Source organism: Aethalodelphis obliquidens, unplaced genomic scaffold (assembly GCF_003676395.1).
Source record: "Aethalodelphis obliquidens isolate GAN/ISIS:26980383/991018 unplaced genomic scaffold, ASM367639v1 scaffold61, whole genome shotgun sequence".
NCBI lineage: Eukaryota > Metazoa > Chordata > Mammalia > Artiodactyla > Delphinidae > Aethalodelphis > Aethalodelphis obliquidens.
Window position 1 is genome coordinate 8,052,936 of NW_020838005.1, and position 22,834 is coordinate 8,075,769.

Sequence of the window (22,834 nt, forward strand, 5' to 3'; positions counted from 1 at the left end):
GTCCTACAGCCCTGGTGTGTGCATATACGTAGGTGTTCAATTCATATGTTTAGAATTTAAATGAAGGGAAAAAAATGTGTTTTTTCCCAAACTTGGCTGCAAACAGATAATTCTACCATATCATTCACCCTAAAAGGTTGCTGTGAGTCTTATTTTTCCTATATAAAGATTGAAAAAAAGCCACAATAATAAGACAAGGCCTCTCGTGATTAGCATACGCACTGCAGAATAGCAGATGTTACAGCGTATCCTAAGGACAAATTGAATACGCCAGTTATAACAACCCTGGAACTCAGTTTTGCCAAATGTTTGAAGCACAGGAAATGACTTGAGCCACTCTGTATTTCTTTTTATTTAAAGCATGACTAAAGGTTGAGTCTTTCAGATCCGAGGCAAACAGCCCATTAAAGCTATGCCCATCACCTGCAAATTTCTCCATGAGATTGCCGTGCACATTAACCCCGAGAGTTATTACTTCAATTACCTAAAGTAATAGGTTGTTGATAAGACCCCTATCTTATCATCAACTTATGACTGAGTTATCTGCAGTCATCCAGACTGTATGGTCTAAATTAGAGGGGCTGAATAAGGAATTAGAGGAAATATCAAAAATTAAAAAAATCTCAGTGTGATATTGTTTCACATTTTTTATTCTCTGGATTATAAACCTTGTACTCCTGCTTTCATCCTACAAATATTTATGAGTGTTTTCATCCAATTCTCATTCGTAATTACAGACACCCCAAACATACTAAGGGGGCACAGAAAATTTTTTTTTAAAAAATTCAAGTAATCTATGATCATTTAGTGGATTAATTTTGTCAGAAATTGTAGAATTTTGTAATTCTGTAGAAATTTGCCTAAAGGAAAAATCAGGAATATTGTTGGACAGATATTGTACCTATATGTGCATATATTTATTTCTGAACAACCATTAAATCATTTGACAGTTTATGCTGGCATAGGACTGAAGGTCATGTGTTTAGCCTCAGTGTGTGACAGATGACTTTCTTGTACAATCTCTGACAACACCGTTAAAGGATTCCAGCTGTATTGGTCACAAATTTATCATCAGTGTCAGAAAAACAAGTCAAAGTACAAGCAGATTGGGCCAATAACATCATGATTTGCATATGCATGGCAAGTCTTTTAAATCCTGCTTCCTTGTTTCTATCTGTCATGTGCCCAGATTACATTGCCACTATAATCCTAAATCATATCAAGGATATACAGAAAGGGAGTGGCTTTCAAGTGGTTGTATATATGAAATATACTTAGTGTAAACGGCTCCCGGAATTATCAAAATAAAGAAACTAAAGATGGATGACTCTTTTGTTCTGGCCAAACTTCATCCTTTCAGAACCCAGCTTAGAAATCATTTCCTCTGGAAAACAAATAAACTATCCTCCACTTACCCACCTCCTCAGATAATCCGTTTCTATTGTGCTACATGGGAACTCTGTACTTTCTGTTCAGTTTTTCTGTAAACCTGAAACTGCTCTAAAAATTAAATCTGCTCGGGACTTCCCTGGTGGTGCAGTGGTTGGGAATCTGCCTGCCAGTGCAGGGGACACGGGTTCGAGCCCTGGTCCGGGAGGATCTCACATGCCACGGAGTAGCTAGGCCCATCCGCCACAACTACTGAGCCTGCGCTCTGGAGCCCGCGAGCCACAACTACTGAGGCCCGCGTGCCTAGAGCCCATGCTCCGCAACAAGAGAAGCCACCGCAATAAGACCCGCACCGCAACGAAGAGTAGACCCTGCTCTTCAGAGCTGGAGAAAGCCCGCACACAGCAGCAAGGACCCAATGCAGACAAAACAAATAATTAATTAATTAAAAAAAATTAAATCTGTTCACTTTAAAAATGCATTGCAAAATAAAATGTTTAGGGGTCAAGATTTTGTTTCATGTGACCGAGCAATATCAAATTTTTTCTCAAACGTTACAACTGTCATTAGCGTATTTAAAAACTCTAATGTCAGCATATTAACATTAATTTGGCCAAGCTGTAGTTTGAATGTCTCAGATTCTTTACATTTCTGACACGCTGCCAGTAATCATTACTTGGCAAAGCAAGTCTCTCCCTAGGGAATCTTCCCTATTTCTTCTTTTTTTTTTATACAGCAGGTTCTCATTAGTCATCTATTTTATACATATTAATGTATATATGTCAACCCCAATCTCCCAATTCATCCCACCACCACTCCCTGCCACACTTTCTCCCCTTGGGGTCCATAAGTTTGTTCTCTATATCTCTCTATTTCTGCCTTGCAAACTGGTTCATCTGTACCATTTTTCTAGAAGGAATCTTCCCTACTTCTAAACATACTTTTCTATCTGTCAGCAGCCTGCTAATGTTTAAAGTATATTAGGTAGAGTTCCCTGTGCTATACAGTGCAGGCTAACACAATATTATAAAGCAACCATACTCCAATAAAAATTAATAAAAAAATAAAAATATAAAGTATATGTGCACACAAGGGAAGAGTTTCATGTTTAGTTATAGTAGTATTTATTTGAGGATTCTATGTGAAGTTTTTATAACTTGTATAATAAACTTATTACACTAATAGATTATATTCAAATAGTATATTTTTGACTCAAATCTATAGTGCCGAGATTATTTCCTTGATCAAGATAAATCTTTAAAAGACTGCCCCAATATATACTTTCAGCTATTGTGTACTCAATACTATTAAACTCAAAAATACTGAAATAATTAAATTAATTAAAATTATAATTTATCTAGAATCTCTTATCCTTCCAAAAATATTTTAAATTACACAACTTCCAGACCAGGTGTGAGAAGCTCAGAAGATAACAGAGAACATTCCTACCATTAAGGAATTTACACTTTCTTGAGTGAAAGGGACCAATGAACAGACAATTATAATACAGTACAATTATTTCTACAGTAATGGATAAGTTTAAGATTTTTAGTGAGTAAAAATTGTTCACATACTTATTGCTTTTATGCCAGTCTGAAAGATATTGCAGAGTTAAAATAGACAGGATAAGAAAAATGATTAGGAAAGGAAAGAAAAGGTGGAGGAATAGTAAGGATATGATGATGGTCTCTGACTTGGGGAAGTGGGGAGATGAAGACATGGTGCATGGGAGCAGGACCTGATTCTGGGGCCTGTTGGAGGTGAGAAGGGGAGAGTGATCAATGCAGATGGAATTGCAGATGCAAGAACTGGGCTTTAGATTTGAGAATGGTTTGCATTTAGATAAAACTGACGCCAGGAAACGAATGTGCATAACCAGCGAGTCTGTGTAACGTGTGAAAACAAGAGAAGGCGTTAGCATTTAGAAGTTGACATCAACAGGTTAACAGAAGAAAACCTTGCAAAGAATCCTGAAAAGACTCAAAAATTAGAGAGAAAAAAGTATAGAGTGCAAGGTCAGGAAACTCAAGGCAAGAAAATGTTTCAAGAGGTAAGTGATAAAGAGGGTTAAGTGGGGAAGAGAAGTAAATGTGATCAAGACCGGAATGTGCTCGGGCCTTGCGGTGTGGGTACTATTATCATCTTAATGGAAATTTAAGATGGTTCTGTTTCACCTGCCCACTCTCAGTGCCCAGCTCACTAAGCACCATCCATTCACTGATTCAGAAAATATTTATTAAGGGCCTATTATGTCCCAAGAAATGCAGTTCTTTCAAAAGAAAAGGTGAGCTTTTTCAGGTTTGGAATATATCAAAGACAAAACACACCCAACTCTTTGCCCTTGTGGTGTACCCATTCCAGAGGTAGGGAAGACAGACAATAAAACATATATATATTTTTAATGGATTGAAGAATGAACAGAAAGTGATGGATTTAAGATAATGAATATATACCAATATGAAAATACGTTAACTAAATATGACAGCAAGAGATTTTTTTCTAATTCAACAGAAAAGAAACTGGAAAATTTTCGCATAGCATTGATGCTAGCAGAGAAAGAAGAACTGAAAATAAGGGGGAAAGGAAGCAGATAAATGGTGAATTAGCATTGCCATGAAGAGGGAAAGGACTAGATTTCAAAGTACAGATGGAGAGATTAGACTTACACCAAAGTGACTTTGCTAGCATGATCTGGATACAAGGAGAAAGGAAGTAAAGTCACAGGTAGGTTGATAATAATAGAGGAAATTCCATTTTATACTTTCAGGGAAAGTAAAAGGTTTCCTCCTGACAGTGAAAGGAAAAGAATAGCGATAAAGGGGTTAGAAGAGAATTCGAACGCTTGAATTATATAATTACCATCGGGCATGAGAGAGAGGACAGCATTGTTAGAGTTTATGATTTGCCCTCATGGCACCCTAGCTGCCTGAATTTGAAAATAGAGAAGCTGGATAGTTGTGTCGTTATAGGTCCAGTAGACGGACAATGGCGCAAAGGTTACTGGCAAGAAGGTAATGCACTAGTGGGTTGTGGGTTCTAGAAAAGACGAGGAATGGGGAAAAGCAAGAGAGGCCGGATAGGCAAGAAGGAGAATGCCCAAAGATCTAGAGGTGCAAGTTTGAAAGCCTCGCGAAGTCCAGCTTATCGATTCTTTCTTTCATGGATCATGCCTTTGGTGTTGGATGTACAAAGTCACTGCCAAACCCAAGGTCAACCTAGATGTGCACCTATGTCATCTTCCAGGAATTTTATATGTTTGCATTTTATACTTAGGTCTGTGGTCCATTTTGAGTTCACTTTTGTGAAGGGGTACTGTGAAGGTCTGTGACCGTTCATTATTTTTGCATGTGGATGTTCGGCTGTTCCAGCACTACTTGGTGAAAAGACTATCTTTGCGCCATTATATTGCCTTTGTTCCTTTGTCAAAGACTGGCTAAATGTAAAGATCTTCCTCGACCTATGATGCTGTTACATCCTGATAAACCCATCATAAGTGGAAAATATCATAAGTCAATAATGCATTTAATACACCTAACCTACACCTTAGGGGGACATTGTTCCCTCCTCTCTGACCCCATTTTGGCCAAGAAGGCCCAGTCTGAACCTGCTGTATAAAAAAATAAATAAAATAAAATTTTAAAATTAAAAAAAAAAAAAGACCCAGTCTGGATATTGCTGGCAACTTGCAAAGAATTTTTTCTTCTCCCAGTTTTGATCTACTTTGCATTGCTGACAAATGCCACCTAGGAAAGACTACAGCACTTTGTGGTTCTCTTCTGTGGCCTGGATGCCAGGGGTTTTTGAGGATCCAGAAGTCACCCTGAGGAGGGCGAAGTTGTCATGACAACCTCTAGTGGTTTGGGGAGAAGGATGAATTGACTCCCTTTTTCCCAAGAGATGTCACATAACTCCCAGCATATAGAGGGGGAGCTGTTCCCAGGTACTACAAAGGAACATGCACCCTGATGTCCAGAATTCGGTTTGCTAGAGTCACTTGTGGTAAGACTACAGGGGCCAAGCTGAAACCATAACTGGTACAGAGACACTGTGTGTGATATGAATCACACAGGGTCTGGAGGAGACTGTACCAAACTAGAGAGACAGTGCCTTTTCTGAAGGTGCATCCCCAGATGTCTTGATGACTATGGTTATACGAGATGAGTGTGTACATATCACACTGGGGGTTTTCCTGGAGTTGAGGTCATTGTCAGAGCAAATAAGGGTTTGTTTACTCCTGTAGCCTATGAACTATTCACCTCAAGGCTATTACTGCACAGACAAGAAAATGAAGATAGAAGAAAGGGGAATCCTATAGTCTTTTATCATCCAGCCAGAGTTTTGTCGACTCAGATAGAAATGATCTTTACTGCTTACCAATGTTGCCGGCCCCTAAGGAGGGCTACCCTTCCCAAGGCATGGAGAGACAGAAGGTCAAGTCAATATAAGCTTGAGAAATCTTCCGGTTTCTGGAAAAAAAAAAAAAAGAAGAAGAAGTAGATCCAAACTTTTACTGAACCATTTTTTAAAAAGTTCTACTGACATCTGACAAACTATAGACTGCACATAATTAAAGTGTACAATTGGATTTGTATGATGTACATATAAACCCATGAAACCATTGTAACCATTCTAATGAACACTTCCATCACCCCTCTATTCACCCTGTGCCCTTTAGTAATCTCTCCCTGCCCTCACTGACCCTCAGGGAAACCACTGATTTACTTTCTTTGACAGTAAATTAGTTTGTATTTTCTAGAATTTCACATGACTGGAATCATAACATGTTTGCTTTTAAAAAAAAATCCTGGTTTCCTTCATGCTTCATAATTATTTTAAGATTCATAAACACTATTTTTGTAAATAGTTCATTATCTTTATTGCTGAGTAGTATTCCACTGTATGGATACACCAGTACTTGTTTGTCTATTCAGCTGTTAATGGACACTGGGGCTGTTTCCATTTTGGGGCTATTACAAATAAAGCTGCATTTTTTTTTTTTCCGGTAAGCGGGCCTCTCACTGTTGTGGCCTCTCCCGTTGCGGAGCACAGGCTCCGGACGCTCAGGCTCAGTGGCCATGGCTCACGGGCGCAGCAGCTCCGCGGCATGTGGGATCTTCCCGGAACGGGGCACGAACTCGTGTCCCCTGCATCGGCAGGCGGACTCTCAGCCACTGCGCCACCAGGGAAGCCCTAAAGCTGCAAATTTTAAACGTACAATTTGATGTTTTGATACATGCTTAAACCCTTGACACCAAAGGTGTCCTCTGGCCTTTTTAATCCATCCTTAGTGACTAATAAAATTATTGGTACAAGGACATATCCTAGCTTTTGGAGGATATTCACATGGAGTGGATAGTCACACGTCCATACAAATAGCCAGGAATGTGCTATGAAGGCTTAGTCCTCACTGCATCTCACGGCCATTCTTGCTTCCCTGGTGTCCACCACGTTACGGGGTTATTTTACTTACAATTCCAAACACCCTGTCACTTAATGCATAACCTCTTCAGAGTGCATTTCTAAAATATAATTTCATAATCTTTGTAACTATCACACAAAATAAAAATATTTAAACTATGATCAGAAATGGATACGGTGAAGGAGCTGACAATTCATAGAATAAAAAAAAGTGACCAGTAAACATAGGAAAAATATCCAACTACACTAGCAATAAAGATATACAAACTCAAATACAGCCACCTATTTAAATTTTTTGCCCACATTTGGCAAGCCAAGGAGAGTGCCTCAGAAGAAACCAAACCTGCCAACGCCTTGATCTTAGACTTCCACCTTCCAGAGCTGAGTGAAATAAATATCTGATGTTTAAGCCACCGAGTCTATGCTATTTTGTTATGGCAGCTGGAGCAGACTAGTACGCTATGAAAGGTTAGAAACATCTCACCTGTATTCTGGAGCCGAAAGTTTACCCTCATCAGCATTGTTTTTCCATTTTTACCTGTCTTTTATCTCTAAATCCAGAAATAAATATGAACATCAAGGAAGAACCTAATAACAAGGATTCATTGGTCAAAGTATGCATGGCAGGTCCTGTAATGGTTGCTTCACAGAATGCCAGTTTACTCTGCACCTAACAGTCCAGGGCACTTTGGGCCATAGACGTTGAGTAACCAGCCCAAGATCATACCATCAGCACAAAGGTGGGGACGGCATTTGAACGCACATCTGTCGAAGAGCTGAGTTTGCTGGAAGGAGCAGAGGCTTGGGTTTGAATCCAGGTGTGTTGCTAAAAGCTCAAAGTCTGACCTTGGGAGAGATTACTTGTCTTCCATGAGCCTCAGTTTCTTCATCTGTAAAACGCGGGGAGTAATATTTACTTTGCAGGATTGGAAAAGGGATTCAGTGAGATAACATGCAGAAGAATGAGAACAGGGTAGATATCCCAAAGTGGTCAGCTCCTCTGCTGTAGCTTGCAGAGGCAAAGCCGAGACAAGAATCCTTGACCCTGGTGTTAGCAGAAACTGCCGTATGTCAACAGGGCTTCTTGGTTTCAATAAGGAAAAAGCCTATTTCTGTGTTTCTTTATATGTGATTGTTTAAAGATTAAACAAGCTTTTATCTATCAGGTGACTGATCTGTCACAGGTAGATCAGTCACCTGATAGACTGGGGCCCTCACAAGCTGGGGCCTGTGACTAGGTACATTTTGGGATGTCTGTGCTCACCCCTGGGCACAGGACAAAGGAAAATCAAGTGGAGACTGGCCTGTCTTAACAAGTCAGGGCTGAGCTACAAGCACTAGTGTGTGTGTGAAAATATAATGTGATCAAGGAATTCTGATTTGAATTTTAACTTGAATTTAAGTCTGTTTTTAACTTGTGTTTCTTAAAGAAATCACTATTCAATCATGGCGAAAAGTACTGCTCAGCTACAATTATCTCAAAAAATAAAGAGTTTAATTTAAGAAAAAGAAGAAGAAGGAGTACCACTCAGGAGTCAGCCACACTTGGGAGTCAAAGCCAGCTCCTTCTATTTTCTAGATAAGTGACCTTGGCCAAATCCCCTAACCTCCCCAAACCTGTTCTCCTCATCTGTAAAATGACCACAATAATAACCACCTCACAGTTTGGTAGTGAATAACAAATTCAATTACATATGTAGTATTTATTTAATTCGGTATAGTCTTTGCAACAACTTTATGAAATAGGTACTATCATCATCCTCATTTTCCTGATGAGGAAGCTGAGATTCAGAGAAGTTATGTCACTTGCCCAGGGTCACACAGCCAGTAGGCGGTAAAGCTGGATTTCAGAGGCTGTGCTTTTAGCCTTTACGGGATGACTGTCCCTGAGTAAATATCAAACACCTGCAATTGCATCAAAGGAAAAATAATCCCTTTTTTTTAAAACATCTTTATTGGAGTATAATTGCTTTACAATGGTGTGTTAGTTTCTGCTGTATAACAAAGTGAATCAGCTATACATAAACATATATCCCCATATCTCCTCCCTCTTGCGTCTCCCTCTCACTCTCCCTATCCCACCCCTCTAGGGGTGGGATAAAAATAATCCCTTTTAATTCGACTGTTAATTAATTTTTGTTTTTATTTTAAGAGAACTTTGTACAACAAACTAAATAAAACATAACCTATAAATAGGAATGCTTTCACAAAATTATATGAATGATGGTTTGTTTCAGATTTAACCTAGTTTTAGCTAAGAATTATGATTTTAATTACACAAATTACATTGACGATAGAATTATAGAGTTAATGTAAATGAAATTAAATAATGTTATGAGCACAGAAGATGAGAAATGTTTATCAAAAAACCACAGAGGAATGGGGAATTTGTTTATTGGGTAAAGAGTGCTTCTTTTGGTTTTCAAATATACTATACATAATATCCTTTAGATATTTTAAAATCAAAATGTACATTTAATATAAAATATCAAAACGTTCTTCTTCCAAACCGCCATACCCACGTATTTTTTCCAGTCTTACTTTTAAGTTATATAAAAAGGTAATCACAGTATATGGGAATTTTCACCATTTTCCATCTTCTCTCAAACACATATCTTATATTTATCTGTTCTTTTCTTTATTCAACATGTATTAAGCACAGACCCTGCCATGGGTGCTCAGGACACAGCTTGAAGGCACTCAGGGACAGGAAGGTAATTACAATAATGTGAGTGAGAAGTGTTTCCACTGTAGAGTTCTCCAGCTCAGTGGGAAGACAGGTGAAGAAAGCAGGAGGGGACTATACTCAGGTGAGCAGATACTGTATGGCAAAGGCCTGAGCCTGGACAGTGGGATAGGTTTTAACTGATGTGGCTTCCCAGGCTGTAAAGAGGGGTTACAAGAAAGATACGGGGAGTGGGATGCCCCCTATGCCATGCCCTGGGGTTGAGATAGTTTAAGGGTTTTAAACATCAGAATGTCTAAACACGATCAGATCAGTGTTTTAGAACTTTTATTGGGAGGAGTGTGGAAACCGAATTGGATCTAAGAAATCTGGGGGCAAGGAAATCATTCAGGAGTCTAACTGCTGCTGCTGTCACAGGAAAAAGTATAAGGGTCTGAACAAAGGCAGTGGCCATGGAAACCAACGGGAGGGAAAGGGGTTGGGGGGTAGATCCCAGTCCTTCCTTTGTGCTAATAAACCTGTTTCTCACATTTTTCTCCATCTCATGTGTATTATTTGTTAAGGACCCAGCAGAAATTAGTTGAACTAATATTGTTATTATCTTGTGCCAGACGTAATTTCATTGTTGCAAGAAATCTGAGGCACAGAGGGGAAGCGACTTGCCCAAGATCCCACAGCTGGGCAGGAGCAGAGAGAAAAGACCCGAACCAGCTTTGTGTGAATCCACAGCCAATGCTCTTCCAGTTCACCCACCCACCCCCATACTGCTTCCTGTTTCCGGCTTTGCTCTCGGTGACTGGCAGCCTTTTAACCTGAATCCGTCCCCTTCCTTTCTTAAAGGAATAACTTATTGGCTTACTAATCTTTCCAACTACTGTCCAATCTACTGCTTTCCATATCATGTTGGTCTGGAGCCTCTGCAATGTTCATCTTCTCATCAGACATTTTTTTCCTTAAATTTCAGCCATTTGGTTTCTGTACCATCTAAATTTACTGACGTTGACTACTGTCTGGAAAAATTCAAAGTATTTCTTCATCCTTCCTTCCCTGCACTTATCAGAGTACTTTGTGTTAGGAACAACTCCTTTATTCTTGAAACTCCTTTCCCCATATGTGCTGCAACACTTTGCTTTCCCAACATGTCCCTGGGTCACTCCAGAGGCTCCTTCTCTGGCTCTTAAGGTGTTCTTTCTTGATAAAGAAAAACAGTTCCTTTTCTCCTTCTATGTTCTGTGCGTGCCCCTAGAGGTGTTGGGTTTTCTTTGGTTTCCTATGTTTGTTTGAATCCTCTGCTGTTCTCTTTCAACGTGAAGACTTGTTTCAGTGATTTACTGACAACATGCGTTTCACACAACCTCCCCAAACATTCCTGCCCTGTCAGTCACCTCGTCTGCCGGTGACAAAGAAGTACACAAAGGATTCATTCTGCTGTGTAAGCTTTCTGCCTGACCCCCACCTCCCCAGGTGCTTAAATTTCTTTGATCATGAAAATAAATGCCAAGTAGGTATTAAGCTTACAGAATTAGAATTGAAGCCTGCGGGCAAGAGAGAAAGACAGACAGACAGACAGACTAGGTCAGCTGCATAATCCCGGCTGAATGCATCTCAGTTCACAGCTCAAGCTCAAGTTCCTGGAGGACCAGGAACCTCTGTCCCATACTTAACTCAGAGCCTCCAGAGCTAGTATGACTCAACCAGCAAGCATACCATTGAACCAGCACGCCACCAGGCTGACAGCGAGTCTGGGAGTCCCGTGCAGTCAGTGATAACAATTCTTGCTGGGCACTCTCAGGATGACCCAGGATTGATACTGATCTGAAACATAAGTGCCAATAAGACTCCTATTTCCAAGATTCAAGAGTTCCAGCCTTGAAATGATAGGATCCAGGGGTTTCTGTTCCGAGCACAGTGCACCTTTCATCTCCAATATCTATACAGGTTTGTCCAAAACACAATTAAGAAAGAAAAACAAAAACCCCAAAAAACCCACAACGGTGTTCGTGACCTCTGCTCCCTCCATCCCCACCCCAATGTCCAGGAGATGGGAATTCAGACAATAACTTAGACAAAAAAGCAACATCCCTAAAATTGTGCTTTACAGTTTGCTGGGTTTGTTTGTGGGTTTTTTTCCCGGTTTTATTTTCCTTTGGGGTGGGGGGTGGGGGAGGAGAGGGGAGGACCTGGGCGCAGAGGAGGAATCCAGGCTCTCAAGCCTCTCCTCCACCATTCTTTTATGGGGTGGTCTTCAGCGCACTGAAGGGAACACTTCTTGGGGAGCACCCTTTCTGCTTGGTGCCTCCCACCGCCAGTCAGGCAGCCACAGGCAGAGGGGAGGCTCTGATCTGGGCTTGGCTGCGAGTCAGGAAGGCAAAGATCGCGGAACCGGAGCACTCAGGGCCAGGTGACACAATCGTGGGTGCCCGGCGCTGCTTGACAGCTTCATCCCCGCCCACTGGCAGGAGAACGCGGACGGGCAGCACGCGAGCGCGCAGGGTCCTTAAAAGCCGCGGCTGCGCGGAGACGCCGAGCTCGCCCACCGCGCGCAGGCGGCGACATGCACGTGAACGGCAAAGTGGCGCTGGTGACCGGCGCGGCCCAGGGCATCGGCCGAGCCTCCGCCGAGGCGCTGCTGCTCAAGGGCGCCAGGGTAAGCGAGGAAGGGCGCACGGCGCGAACCTCGCCGGCCCACCCGAGACCCGCTCCCCCAGCCGGGGCCCCGGGGGATGGGGGCAGCGACCGAGGCTGAGCCCCCGGTGCCCGCCGTGCAGTCTCCAGAGCTGCCCAGGCTGGCGCGCTCGAGCGGACCTCGAACGCTCCGGGAGAGATCCCGAACTGTAAACTGCCCCATCTCAGGTCCAAAAGAGGAGCGTCCTGTGGTCTCTTTATTGTTGGTCTATTTCAAGAGCCGCGCAGGATCTCGATTCCTCTCCTCTTGTCTGTAGGTAGCGCTTGTCGATTGGAATCGTGAAGCAGGTTTAAAGTGTAAAGCTGCCCTGGATGAGCAGTTTGAACCTCAGAAGACTCTCTTCATCCAGTGCGATGTGGCCGATCAGGAACAACTAAGAGGTAAGGGCGGGGAATCCATCCATCCACGCGGAGCGTACCTTGAGTAAGCAGCGACATGAAGGCAACCCCCGGCCAGAGATCCAGCCTGGGGCGGGCGGCCGGCTATCTCCTGGAGAGCAGCTACCTCTGAGCTGCAAGAGATAGCTGGGACTGTTACGTTTCCTCTGACGTCTCAGTAGCCCTAAAAGCTAAGGGGCAAGAAAAGCCAAGCATGCTTGAGAAATCCTTTTATTTTAGTCATGTGGCCGCACAGAATGTAATCAAGATTCCTTGGTGTATTCCAAGACGGTGCTGCTACAGTAATTATTAAATGATTGAACTTGCAGATGGAACTGGGAAAGACAAAGTAGGCTAGGCGAGTATGGCAAACAACTTCTCCCAGAAAGCTGGAAGTCACAGAGTCCAATGACAATCAAATGTGGCAGTGTTTCTCTTTGGAATGGACTAGAATGAAAGGTCAAGGGTTGTCATCACAGATGTACTGGATACTTTTAACCACATGCTCTCTCTGGTGTTTCCCCTATGAAATGATATTTTAAAAACAATAATAGCTGTACTGTAGTCTTAGAATTGCAGAAGAAAAGTTTCTACCAGACTTTCCTCAATGCTTTCCTGTTTCCGTCTACTCACTTAAAATAGACCAATCTAGTTGTGAAATATCAGGGACAGAATTGGTGTAGACAATTAACAGATTTGGTCATATAGAAACCCAATACATCTATATGAAAAACATACATATTTTTCTGGGGGAAAATGGGAAAATAAAATATTTGTATTTCACAAAGTTTTTTTGAAAGACTAAGTAAATTATTAGGCACGTCTTTAGTCAAGGGACCAAAAATATCTTCATAAAAGTCACTCTGGTACTTCTGTTCTTAACGTGGATGTGTGTTTTTTCGAAAATGTTGGGCTGTTCTGTGAGAGAGTGAAAATGGAGCTCTATGTTAGAAGGAAGCCAACTGCTGTTCAGGGAAATTGTTTTAAAGGAAATGATATAATTAAAATCTGAGAATGTTATAAAGACCTATAACATGGATTATAAGCATGAGTAGAAGAGACCTGTAAACATAGTGCTAGTTGCTAGAGGATAAAGTTTTGCTGATTGCACAGGATAGTTTTCATCAGGGATAAAGTCATGTCAAATCCCAACAGCCATGCTGATGGAACAGGGAACAGATTCCCTACAGATCATCTGAAAGCTATTTCTGTCTGAATTTATGTAGTTTCACACGTGACATTTAACCTTAATTGTTTTGCTTCCCAGTATTTAAAATTAGTACCCTGACTGTAAACACATTCCTTAAGGATAAGTGATTGTGAAGGAGGAAACCAGACACGTAAGTGACCAGCAGAAGGCATGTTGGTCGTGAGAAATCCACATGTTGTCTGGACATCAGCGTTTATTTGCAGTTTAGGAAAACATGGCATTGGCTCTTCCAGTGTCAGGATTTAATGTTGCCTACAACTTTTAAAACTGCTTAGACATGCGGCCAAAGAGACTTCATTGAAATCGTAAAAATACAGAGGTGAAAAAGTTCTTGGAGATGACTTACAGATGAAAAATGCAACCTGAAGAGTTTAGGCAAATTACAAAGAGTACCACAGCATATAAATGTCAGCAAGAGTTACTAATAGACTGTAAGTTGCTTGAGCCCAAAATTCAGTGGTGTGTTATAAAGAAGAATACACCAATGTATAATTTGGTGTGTTATACATCAGTAAGGGCAGAGTATAAGGAATACAGTGGACACCGAAAGAGGAAAGAAAAGTAAAGAAGCAAGCAGACGTCCATATTTGACAACCTAATTTCCTGTAAGGTGGATGTGGAGTTCTGAAGAGTAGAATATATTTAAGATGAAATGCAAAAATTAACAATAATAATATTCCTTAGATCTTTTCTACTGGAGGACCCTTTCTGGAATCAATTTGAGATCTTAAGAAGCATTTTAAAGATTCTTTGAAAAACTGAACAGTTTTTATATATTTTGTCGTTTTCCATTCCAGTACAGTAAAAGGTACTGTAAAGGGTACATATTAGAAAGTCTTGGCAATATTTTTGGCAGCTAACTTGCATAGTAATTTATCCATTTGGCAAATTGGTCCATGCCATCTTCAATATGTCTGGTGGTTGTTAATAATTCTTTAATTTTACTTCAATCAGTATAAAGTTTGTGCGGATCTATTTTTTTCAAGGAACCCATATGTTGGACCCAAGACCCGAGAACACATTCCTATCATTTGGAAGAATAACCACAATTGTTATCTATAGTTTCAAGTAATAGAACTAGAACCAGGGGTAAAAGGCCCAGGGAAACAATAGAACTATGTAAAAGGCTACTTTGAGAAATAATGTTTCTCAATACCAAGGGGTAAAGCCTAATTTTAACTGGTCAAGGAGGGTTGGCAAGGACTGGAAATGTGGTTGGACAACGTAATGAGGGACCTTCAGACCTCAGAATCTATGCAGACTTGACCTTAGTTGAACACAGTTGTTATACAAACTTGCAATACAAAGCTGTCAAAATAGAAAAAGAAAAGGCAAACATCGAAGTTACAATAATCAAATAAAATCATCTGAATGAAAAATAGACTTACTAGGATATCCAAATGCACTGAAATGATCATTATGGATCTGGATACATAACTGTTTAATACGACACTTTATGAAGAAAATATGGCTTCTTTTTAAAGGGATGCTTGTCATAGTCTAAGCCACAGAGCTTCAGTAACTTCTTAGGGACAGAGATGCTGGCTGCCCAGACTGACTTCTAAGAGCTCTTAGCATATGATGCTCAGTTCTCTAAAATTTACACCACTGTTACTGCTTACAGAACTTTAATGTGCATACAAATCATCTGCAGATCTTATTACGGTTAAGATTCCGATTCCACAGGTCTGTGGTGGCCACAGATTCTGCATTTCTAGCAGGTTCCCAGGTAATACTGATTGATGCTGCTGGCTCACAAACCACACTTGAGAAGCAAGGCAGGAAGTCACCGTCTAAGAGTATAACTTTCACGAGAAGCGTGGATGAATTAAAACCTCATTTCAGGGCACAGACTGTCATAAATGTGTCTGTGCAAAATAAGAACGTATCTATGATGTCTTTTTTCTTTTTTTCTTATTAGATACTTTTAGGAAAGTTGTAGACCACTTTGGAAAACTGGACATTTTGGTGAATAATGCTGGAGTGAATAATGAGAAAAACTGGGAAAAAACTCTGCAAATTAATTTGGTAAGCCGTCTTAGCCATGTTCATGGTCTACAATTACTTAACAAAATGTTTTAAAAGGAAAAAAGGTTTTTTTTCATGGAAACAATACAATGAGCTACAATGTAGAAAAAGGGAAGTTATAAAAAGCTGGGGAAAAAAGTATTTCCTTTTACAAATAGGAAGACATTTGAGGTTTTCAATTATGAAAATAAATCTGCCTTAAAATATTAAAAGGAAATATCAGAAAAAACCATCCTTTACTGTATAACTTAGGAGTTGGCAAACTACGGCCCTCAGGCCAAATGAGCCTGCCACCTGTTTTTGTGACCTGCAACCAAAAAATGGGCTTTACATGTTTTAACAGTTGAAAAAATAAGAAAAAAAAGAAATGTATGAATATACAAAATTCAAATTTCCGTTTCTATAAAGTTTCCTTGGAACACAGCCAAGGTTGTTTATTTACATGTTATCTCTGGCTACTTTCATGCTACCGTGGTAGAATCGAATAATTGTGACAGAGGCCCTATGATGTGCAATGCCTGAAATGTTTACCATCTGACTCTTTATAGAAAAAAAAATTTCTAACCCCTGGCTTAATTTATGTACTTAAAAAATAAATCTTAATTCCAGGACTATAACAGACAACAAGGCTAAAGTGACCGTTGGACTCTGTAATTATTAAGATTTTTATCCTGAATGCCGGTGTGTGTGTGCATGCGTGTGTGTGTGCATGAGTGTGTGTAATTCCCACAATGTTTGATGACTACTTAGCTCTTCCTTGAATTGTAAACATGTAGAATAAGGAAATAAAATTTGTTTTATTCATTGTATCATAAGCTTGCTGATTATCTTATTTTATAAACAGACTTGACATAAGATATTGGGGTTTAGTAACAAACTTTAGCTAAAGCCAAATGTCAGAGCTGGGCGGGGGCATGGGGTCACCCTGTTTTTGGTAAGGTCTTTCTTACTAGTCTCGCAAAGCAGGCACATGTAAAGTACAGAGGGGCAGCTGTGTGTGTATAAATGCACAGGGAGTGGTCCCTACTTCACCACATCCAACTCCTTAAAAACAGGAACCATGTGATGTTTTTCTTTGTTCTTCTCTCAGTAATCAACACAGTATCTTGAAGATAGTGCTTAGTCAATAAATGTTTGACTTGAATTGACATTCTCATGAGTAATGACTTAACTGTAATAACTTGATAGGAGTAATGAGAATTACCCTAACTCACAAGAAAGCTGAATCTGTGAGTACCACTCTGATAAGGTACAAGCTTGACAGATGCCTAAAATCCTTTGACCCAGAACAAAAGCTACTATTTTAAAGTACAAACACTCTCCTTCCAGTTCTTTCTAAAATTTGTCTCAAGTGTTCCTGGATATCATTATAGTTCAAAATAACTTTAAAACCTATTTGTCAAGTGTCCCTCAAAATCTTTCTGGTGTTGTGTGTGTATGTGTGTGTGTGTGTGTGTGTGTGTGTGTTTAGAGACATGACAACTGCTGTTCCTGAGTTGAGATAATTCTATGATTTTCTTCTACTTTAGGCTAATAATGTAGTGAAATAAAATGAAACATTTTCATACTGTGAACCATACTTACATCTCTTGGCTAAATCTTACTTTGTCATGGTATATCCATGTCTAAGATACCATTGAATTTGCTTAGTTAATACCTAATTTAATTTTATATTTGTGTCTCTCTGTTATAAATGATAAGAGCTTATAATTTTCTTTTCTTTTTTTTTTTAAAGAAGATGTTGGGGGTAGGAGTTTATTAATTAATTAATTTATTTTTGCTGTGTTGGGTCTTCGTCTCTGCGCGAGGGCCCTCTCCAGTTGTGGCAAGCGTGGGCCACTCTTCATCGCGGTGCGCGGGCCTCTCACCGCTGCGGCCTCTCTCGCTGCGGAGCACAGGCTCCAGACGCACAGGCTCAGTAGTTGTGGCCCACGGGCCCAGCTGCTCCACGGCACGTGAGATCCCCCCAGACCAGGGCTCGAACCCGTGTCCCCTGCATTGGCAGGCAAACTCTCAACCGCTGCGCCACCAGGGAAGCCCTAATTTTCTTTTCTTAAAATATTTCTATTTGGTTTGGCTGTCAGCTATTCCTTTGCTTACTTCTATCTCCTTGATCTGTCCGTTTCTGAATAGCATGTAGTCATATCTCAAACGACAAATGTCAACTTGCCTACCTCTTTCAGTCATTCTGTCAGTGTGAATTCTACATAAATGGCTGGTGATTATAATCTACTGATCTTCGATTTTTTAAAGTTGTAGCCCCATTTGCAACCTGTGATTTTTGATTTGTTTTATATTTCCAGGAAAAATATTGGTACCTTATGTTTTCTTTTGATTCACATTTACCTAGGCGTATCTTTTTCTATTTCTTTATTTTGAAAATGAAAGTAACCTTTTATGTGAATTCTGTCTCTTGCTAACAGTATAATGTGAGATCTTAGTTTTCAAATCACATCTAGAAACAAATGCTTTTTATATTTGTGAATTTAAGTCACTCATATTTATTTTTACTCTTCTATTAGGACTTATTCCTTCCACTTTAGTTCATACTTGATGTTCACTAAATTTTCTTTCTGTTTATGTTCTTTTTCCATTCTTGTCTTAAATTCCATTGGATCACTTTAATTTTCTTCAGCTGGTAAGAAAACCATACATTTTATATGCAATCTTTGGTGGTTACCCTTGACTTATTATGAACCATACTTCATTACATCCTTTGGTTGCCAGATTTAAAATAATTTTTTTTGGAATATGCAACCAATTGGAAACTGCAGGAATTTTTAAAAACATGTTTTTATAAACTTATGCCCGTCTCCAAAACCACATAAAGTGACAAGACTTTTTTTTTAATCAAGCTATGCTAATGAAAAAGCACAAATCACACAGCAGCTCTCTCCCTAGAACATCACTACTATTTGTAGTTTCATCAGTAAAACTACAGATATTTTATAGATAGAGGTCCCTAGGGTATAAAGTTCCTATATTCAGTGCATTCATAATGGGCACCTACTGTGCCTTTCTTCTGAGAAATCAGCTGTCAGAAAACATGTGCAGTGATTAGAGTTAATATAATGAAACATGAAAATAGTGAAGAGACTGTCTCAGAGGTAATAGGATTCGAATTATCTATCTTCATCCAGCAGACAGGGCATGTTTGCTTTAATATAATAAATATACAGGTGAATTAACACCTGCTCCAATGTGGAAAGTTCCTGCATTATCTGCAAATAGAAAATTCTGCAAGACGGGAATTTTATTTGCCCTGTTTGGTTACAACTCACTCTCCTGGAGCTGGCCTTTATTTTTCTTTGAACTCTGCTGACAAAGGCCACTCCTTAGCTTAACTCCAGGGACTGATGACATTTATTTAATATTACATAAAAAGAACAAGCTATAACCTTTGTTACCCATATATAACTTAAAAACAAATTACTTCCCCTCCTACTTACAACACCCATTGCAAAAGTAGATTAGAGTCTGACCAATCATTATCCTTATAACTTGATTATCTCTGTTAGTATAATGCAAATATTTGTGTGTGGTTTGTATAATAATTTTTTTCAACTCTGCTCTGGATGTAATTTACCTCCTTGTACAATTCCCTGTGTGGTCTTTTGCATATTTTTCCATGTTCTTGTCCATGTCAGAGAGTAACGGCTTAAAGGACCTCACAATGTATCTTTCCCTCTTCTGAAATTTTATACAACATAGTTTATACCACCCTCATAAGGCATGTCAGTTTTTAAATTTTATTAGAATTATTTCTATACATGTATAACTTATGCTACTCTACTGTAAGTTCTCTGAAGGCAGAAAATTGTTGTTTTGCATACACAGATGTTCAATTAAAGTGTATTAGAAAAATAAACTGCTATTCTATGATATTTTGCATACGTGGATATTCATTTTTGTGTTTCAGTACAATGTTTGGATGGTTTCCTAACACATCAGTGTTGCAAACAGTGTACGACAAACAGTATATGTCCTTCCACTTTTACTCCTAGCAAATTTGCCCTTTCTTTATTCTCCAGCCAGCAGCTCCCACCGCTCTTCCCACACAAGAGATACAGTAAACCTCTTCCCAGTCTTTTGTTTCCACTAGGCTCCTCTGTGTGTCAGCCACAGCTGCCTTATTTATAGCTGCTCAGGCTCACAGGGAATGTTCAGGAAAGAATGAGTCTTTGTATAACTCTCAAAGGTTGGTCTGGCCATTGGGCAGAGGTAGACTTAACTCTGAATATTGATAAGGCCATTTGGTAATGTATTTATTTTACTTTTTGAAGCTTTAATAAACCTAAATAATTCATTCCCACTCAGATGGGACTTCTAACCTAATTTGGACATATGACTAACTTATATTGACGCCTTTAGTATATTCAAATAAAAATTAAACAAAATAGATGGCTATTGTTGGGGATTTTAAAAAAGATTTGTTTCAGACCTGAATTTAAAATTCATGAACTTTTATTTCGTGTCTCTGATCTTGAATTTCCCAGTTTGTGAGAGGATGAAGGTAATCCTCTTACCTCTAAGGTTGGTTAAGCGTCACTAATCCATAATTTGTATGAAGCATCCAGCACGGTGCTACTACATAGCAGTCACTCAAAAAATTGCATTTCTCGTCCAGAGACTCAAAACCTACATTTTCTTCATTCGCACTATCTCATTTCTAAACGAGGTGGGTCCCTCTGCTCTACACTGTCTCTAATGAAGAGTTGAGGAAATGGATAGAAACAGTGTTGTCAAGTGTACTCCTTTTTCTTGGCTCCCAGGAGTGTTGATTACACCTTAAATTAGTAACTACTTTCTGTTATTGCTACTCTGCCATATCTAAAGATCCCATTGAAATGTTATAGTTAGGGAAAGCTTGCTAAATTTTATAAGCAGCTTCTGCGAGGGGGAAGACAATCATATCTACCCCCTAAATATGCAGAAATTTTAAAAGATTGAACATGGAAGAATAAAAGATGAGAAAAGTTTTCAGGAAAAAAACGATCATCTGTATTAGTATCCCTTGAGAACTGGCTGGAGAAAAAACAAGAAACCTGAAAGGCAGAGTTTCATGATTTAGATGACAGAATCTTTTAAAAAATTGCTTTAATTACAGTGTAGCACAAGAATCATAAATAAACTAAAAGCAACTGCAGACTGGAGGGAAATTAAATAAAGGAAATGACAGATTAGGAAAATTCCGTAGAGAATGCACACACACATACACACAAATGTTATAGAAGCATATATACATATATGTGTGTATAATAGGAAGACACTATGCCTAATAAGAGGAGTTAAACAAGTTCATTTATCCATTTATCTGTATTACTAGAGAATTATTTCCAGGATAGAGGAATTTATGAGAGTGGTTTTAAGTTATAGAATGCTTTAACTTGTTAAAAAAAAAAAAGTATGTTAACATTTGGAATACTATACAATTTCAGTATTACATATAAAAATTGTCTCTTCGTAACTAAAAATGTTGAGTAAGCATGTGTTAATTATATCACTTTGTCAATAACTGAATTTTCATTTATCCTCACTAAGTAAAAGTAGACTTTGGATTTTCCTCTTTTTTTGTTTGAGAGTCAAATACAAAATTTTAATACCTTTACAAAATGGACTAAAATAATGCTATAGATTCCAGCTTTTTTTTGTATCTGTAGCGAGAACATATCTGTAATTTTTGTTTTCTTTTTTTCCCTGGATATTACAATGGCCCAATCTATACAATGTATAAGCATTGCCAAAAGGCCACAAATATATTTAGGAAACATTTTTATTCTGCGTTTTTCTAACAATTCCATTAATATATGATCTGGGATATGGAAGAGGTTGTCAAAGTAAAGGAAAAGAGGTGAAAATTTCTTATATGTACAGCTAAAACCTTAGGCTTTGTCTTGCAGGTTTATCCTAAGAAGCCTTTTATTTGAAAAGTTACTCAATTCTTAACCTGATAATGGATGGCAAGATAATCCTTTGCCTTCTCCATCAAAAACCAGGAAATAAATCTAGCTTTTAAAAAAAATTAAAAACATTCCCAAATTTTCTATCTGGCTGCATCTTGTAGATGTTGAAAACACAAAAGCAGGTGTCAGCAAAGCTGTAAATACCTGAGAATAAAAGCGTAGCGCCACTACACATAAACAGAAATTCTGTTCAGACATGCTGGAGACTTGGGCAGAAACACACAGAATCTAACTGACTTCAGTAATTTCAGCCATCTACATTCTTTTCCTTCTTATATAAGCCATTAATGTTTTGTTTTTCCTTTTTAAAGGGAATCATGTGCAGGTTTTACTCATTCTCCCTAAGCCTACTTAATATCAAACTGATGCATGGCTTAAGTGAATAGAATCTTCAGCTTACTTTTTTTTGTGCTAGAACTACTGTTAGGTAGAGAGGCAACTCTGGATCCTTGTCAAAAAAACTCCAAAAGGACTTTTTAAAATAAAAAGAAGGTAACCACCAATATACCCTCAGGTTCAGACTCGTTATCTCATTATCTGTTGTATCATTTTCTTTGCAGTGCTATAAAGAATGAGAGACATAGGAATTAAGATGTCAAAAGCAAATTTTCACCTTTCAAAAGTCTGAGTTGGAAGGGAGAGGAGTTCTTAAATCTAAAAGGGAATGCAAGGTTTCAAATATGTTTCATGTCACAAGTTGATTTTGACAGTGGTTAATTCTTAAATGTTAGGATAAAACCCAAAAGGTGCCTATACATGGATGTGAGTAGCAAAGCAGGGTGAGCTTTCAAAAGGACAGCTGCAGGAGTGATGAACAAAATTAAGTGATTTCATTACTGAAGACCATATGTCCAAGGAACAGAAATCCCTTTTGCTCAAACTGGGTACAATGGCTATGTGATCTCATACGACACAGAGTTCAGGATGGCTTGACGCTGCAGCTCCCAGATCTCATTCCCGTCTGCCAGCCATCATGGTGGTTTCCTCTTAAAGATGCTATCAATATAACTTCATTCCAGCCATCGCCCCCATATGAAGCAATGAGAAAGGAGTAATGCAATCATTTCTTCCTGTTTT

At 39.1% G+C, this 22,834-nt stretch overlaps 2 protein-coding genes across 4 annotated transcripts in view; one reads left to right on the forward strand and one right to left on the reverse strand.

The window, feature by feature from the left end:
• Nucleotides 1-5,730: 5,730 nt before the first annotated feature.
• Nucleotides 5,731-22,834, reverse strand: part of CEP44 (centrosomal protein 44) — a 171,690-nt gene continuing 154,586 nt past the window's right edge. Inside the window, exon 14 of the mRNA XM_027087982.1 lies at nucleotides 5,731-5,855. Within this exon, the coding sequence (XP_026943783.1) occupies nucleotides 5,826-5,855 (30 nt within the window). The 3' untranslated portion in view covers nucleotides 5,731-5,825. The remainder of the gene's footprint in view (nucleotides 5,856-22,834) is intronic.
• HPGD (15-hydroxyprostaglandin dehydrogenase) overlaps nucleotides 11,890-22,834 on the forward strand; it is a 29,310-nt gene continuing 18,365 nt past the window's right edge. The window contains exons 1-3 of one of the 3 annotated variants that reach the window (XM_027087993.1): nucleotides 11,890-12,140; nucleotides 12,436-12,559; nucleotides 15,688-15,794. In XM_027087993.1, coding sequence (XP_026943794.1) covers nucleotides 12,048-12,140; nucleotides 12,436-12,559; nucleotides 15,688-15,794 — 324 coding nt within the window. In that variant the 5' untranslated portion in view covers nucleotides 11,890-12,047. The remainder of the gene's footprint in view (nucleotides 12,141-12,435; nucleotides 12,560-15,687; nucleotides 15,795-22,834) is intronic. The other 2 variants (XM_027087994.1, XM_027087992.1) reach the window with 2 other exon arrangements.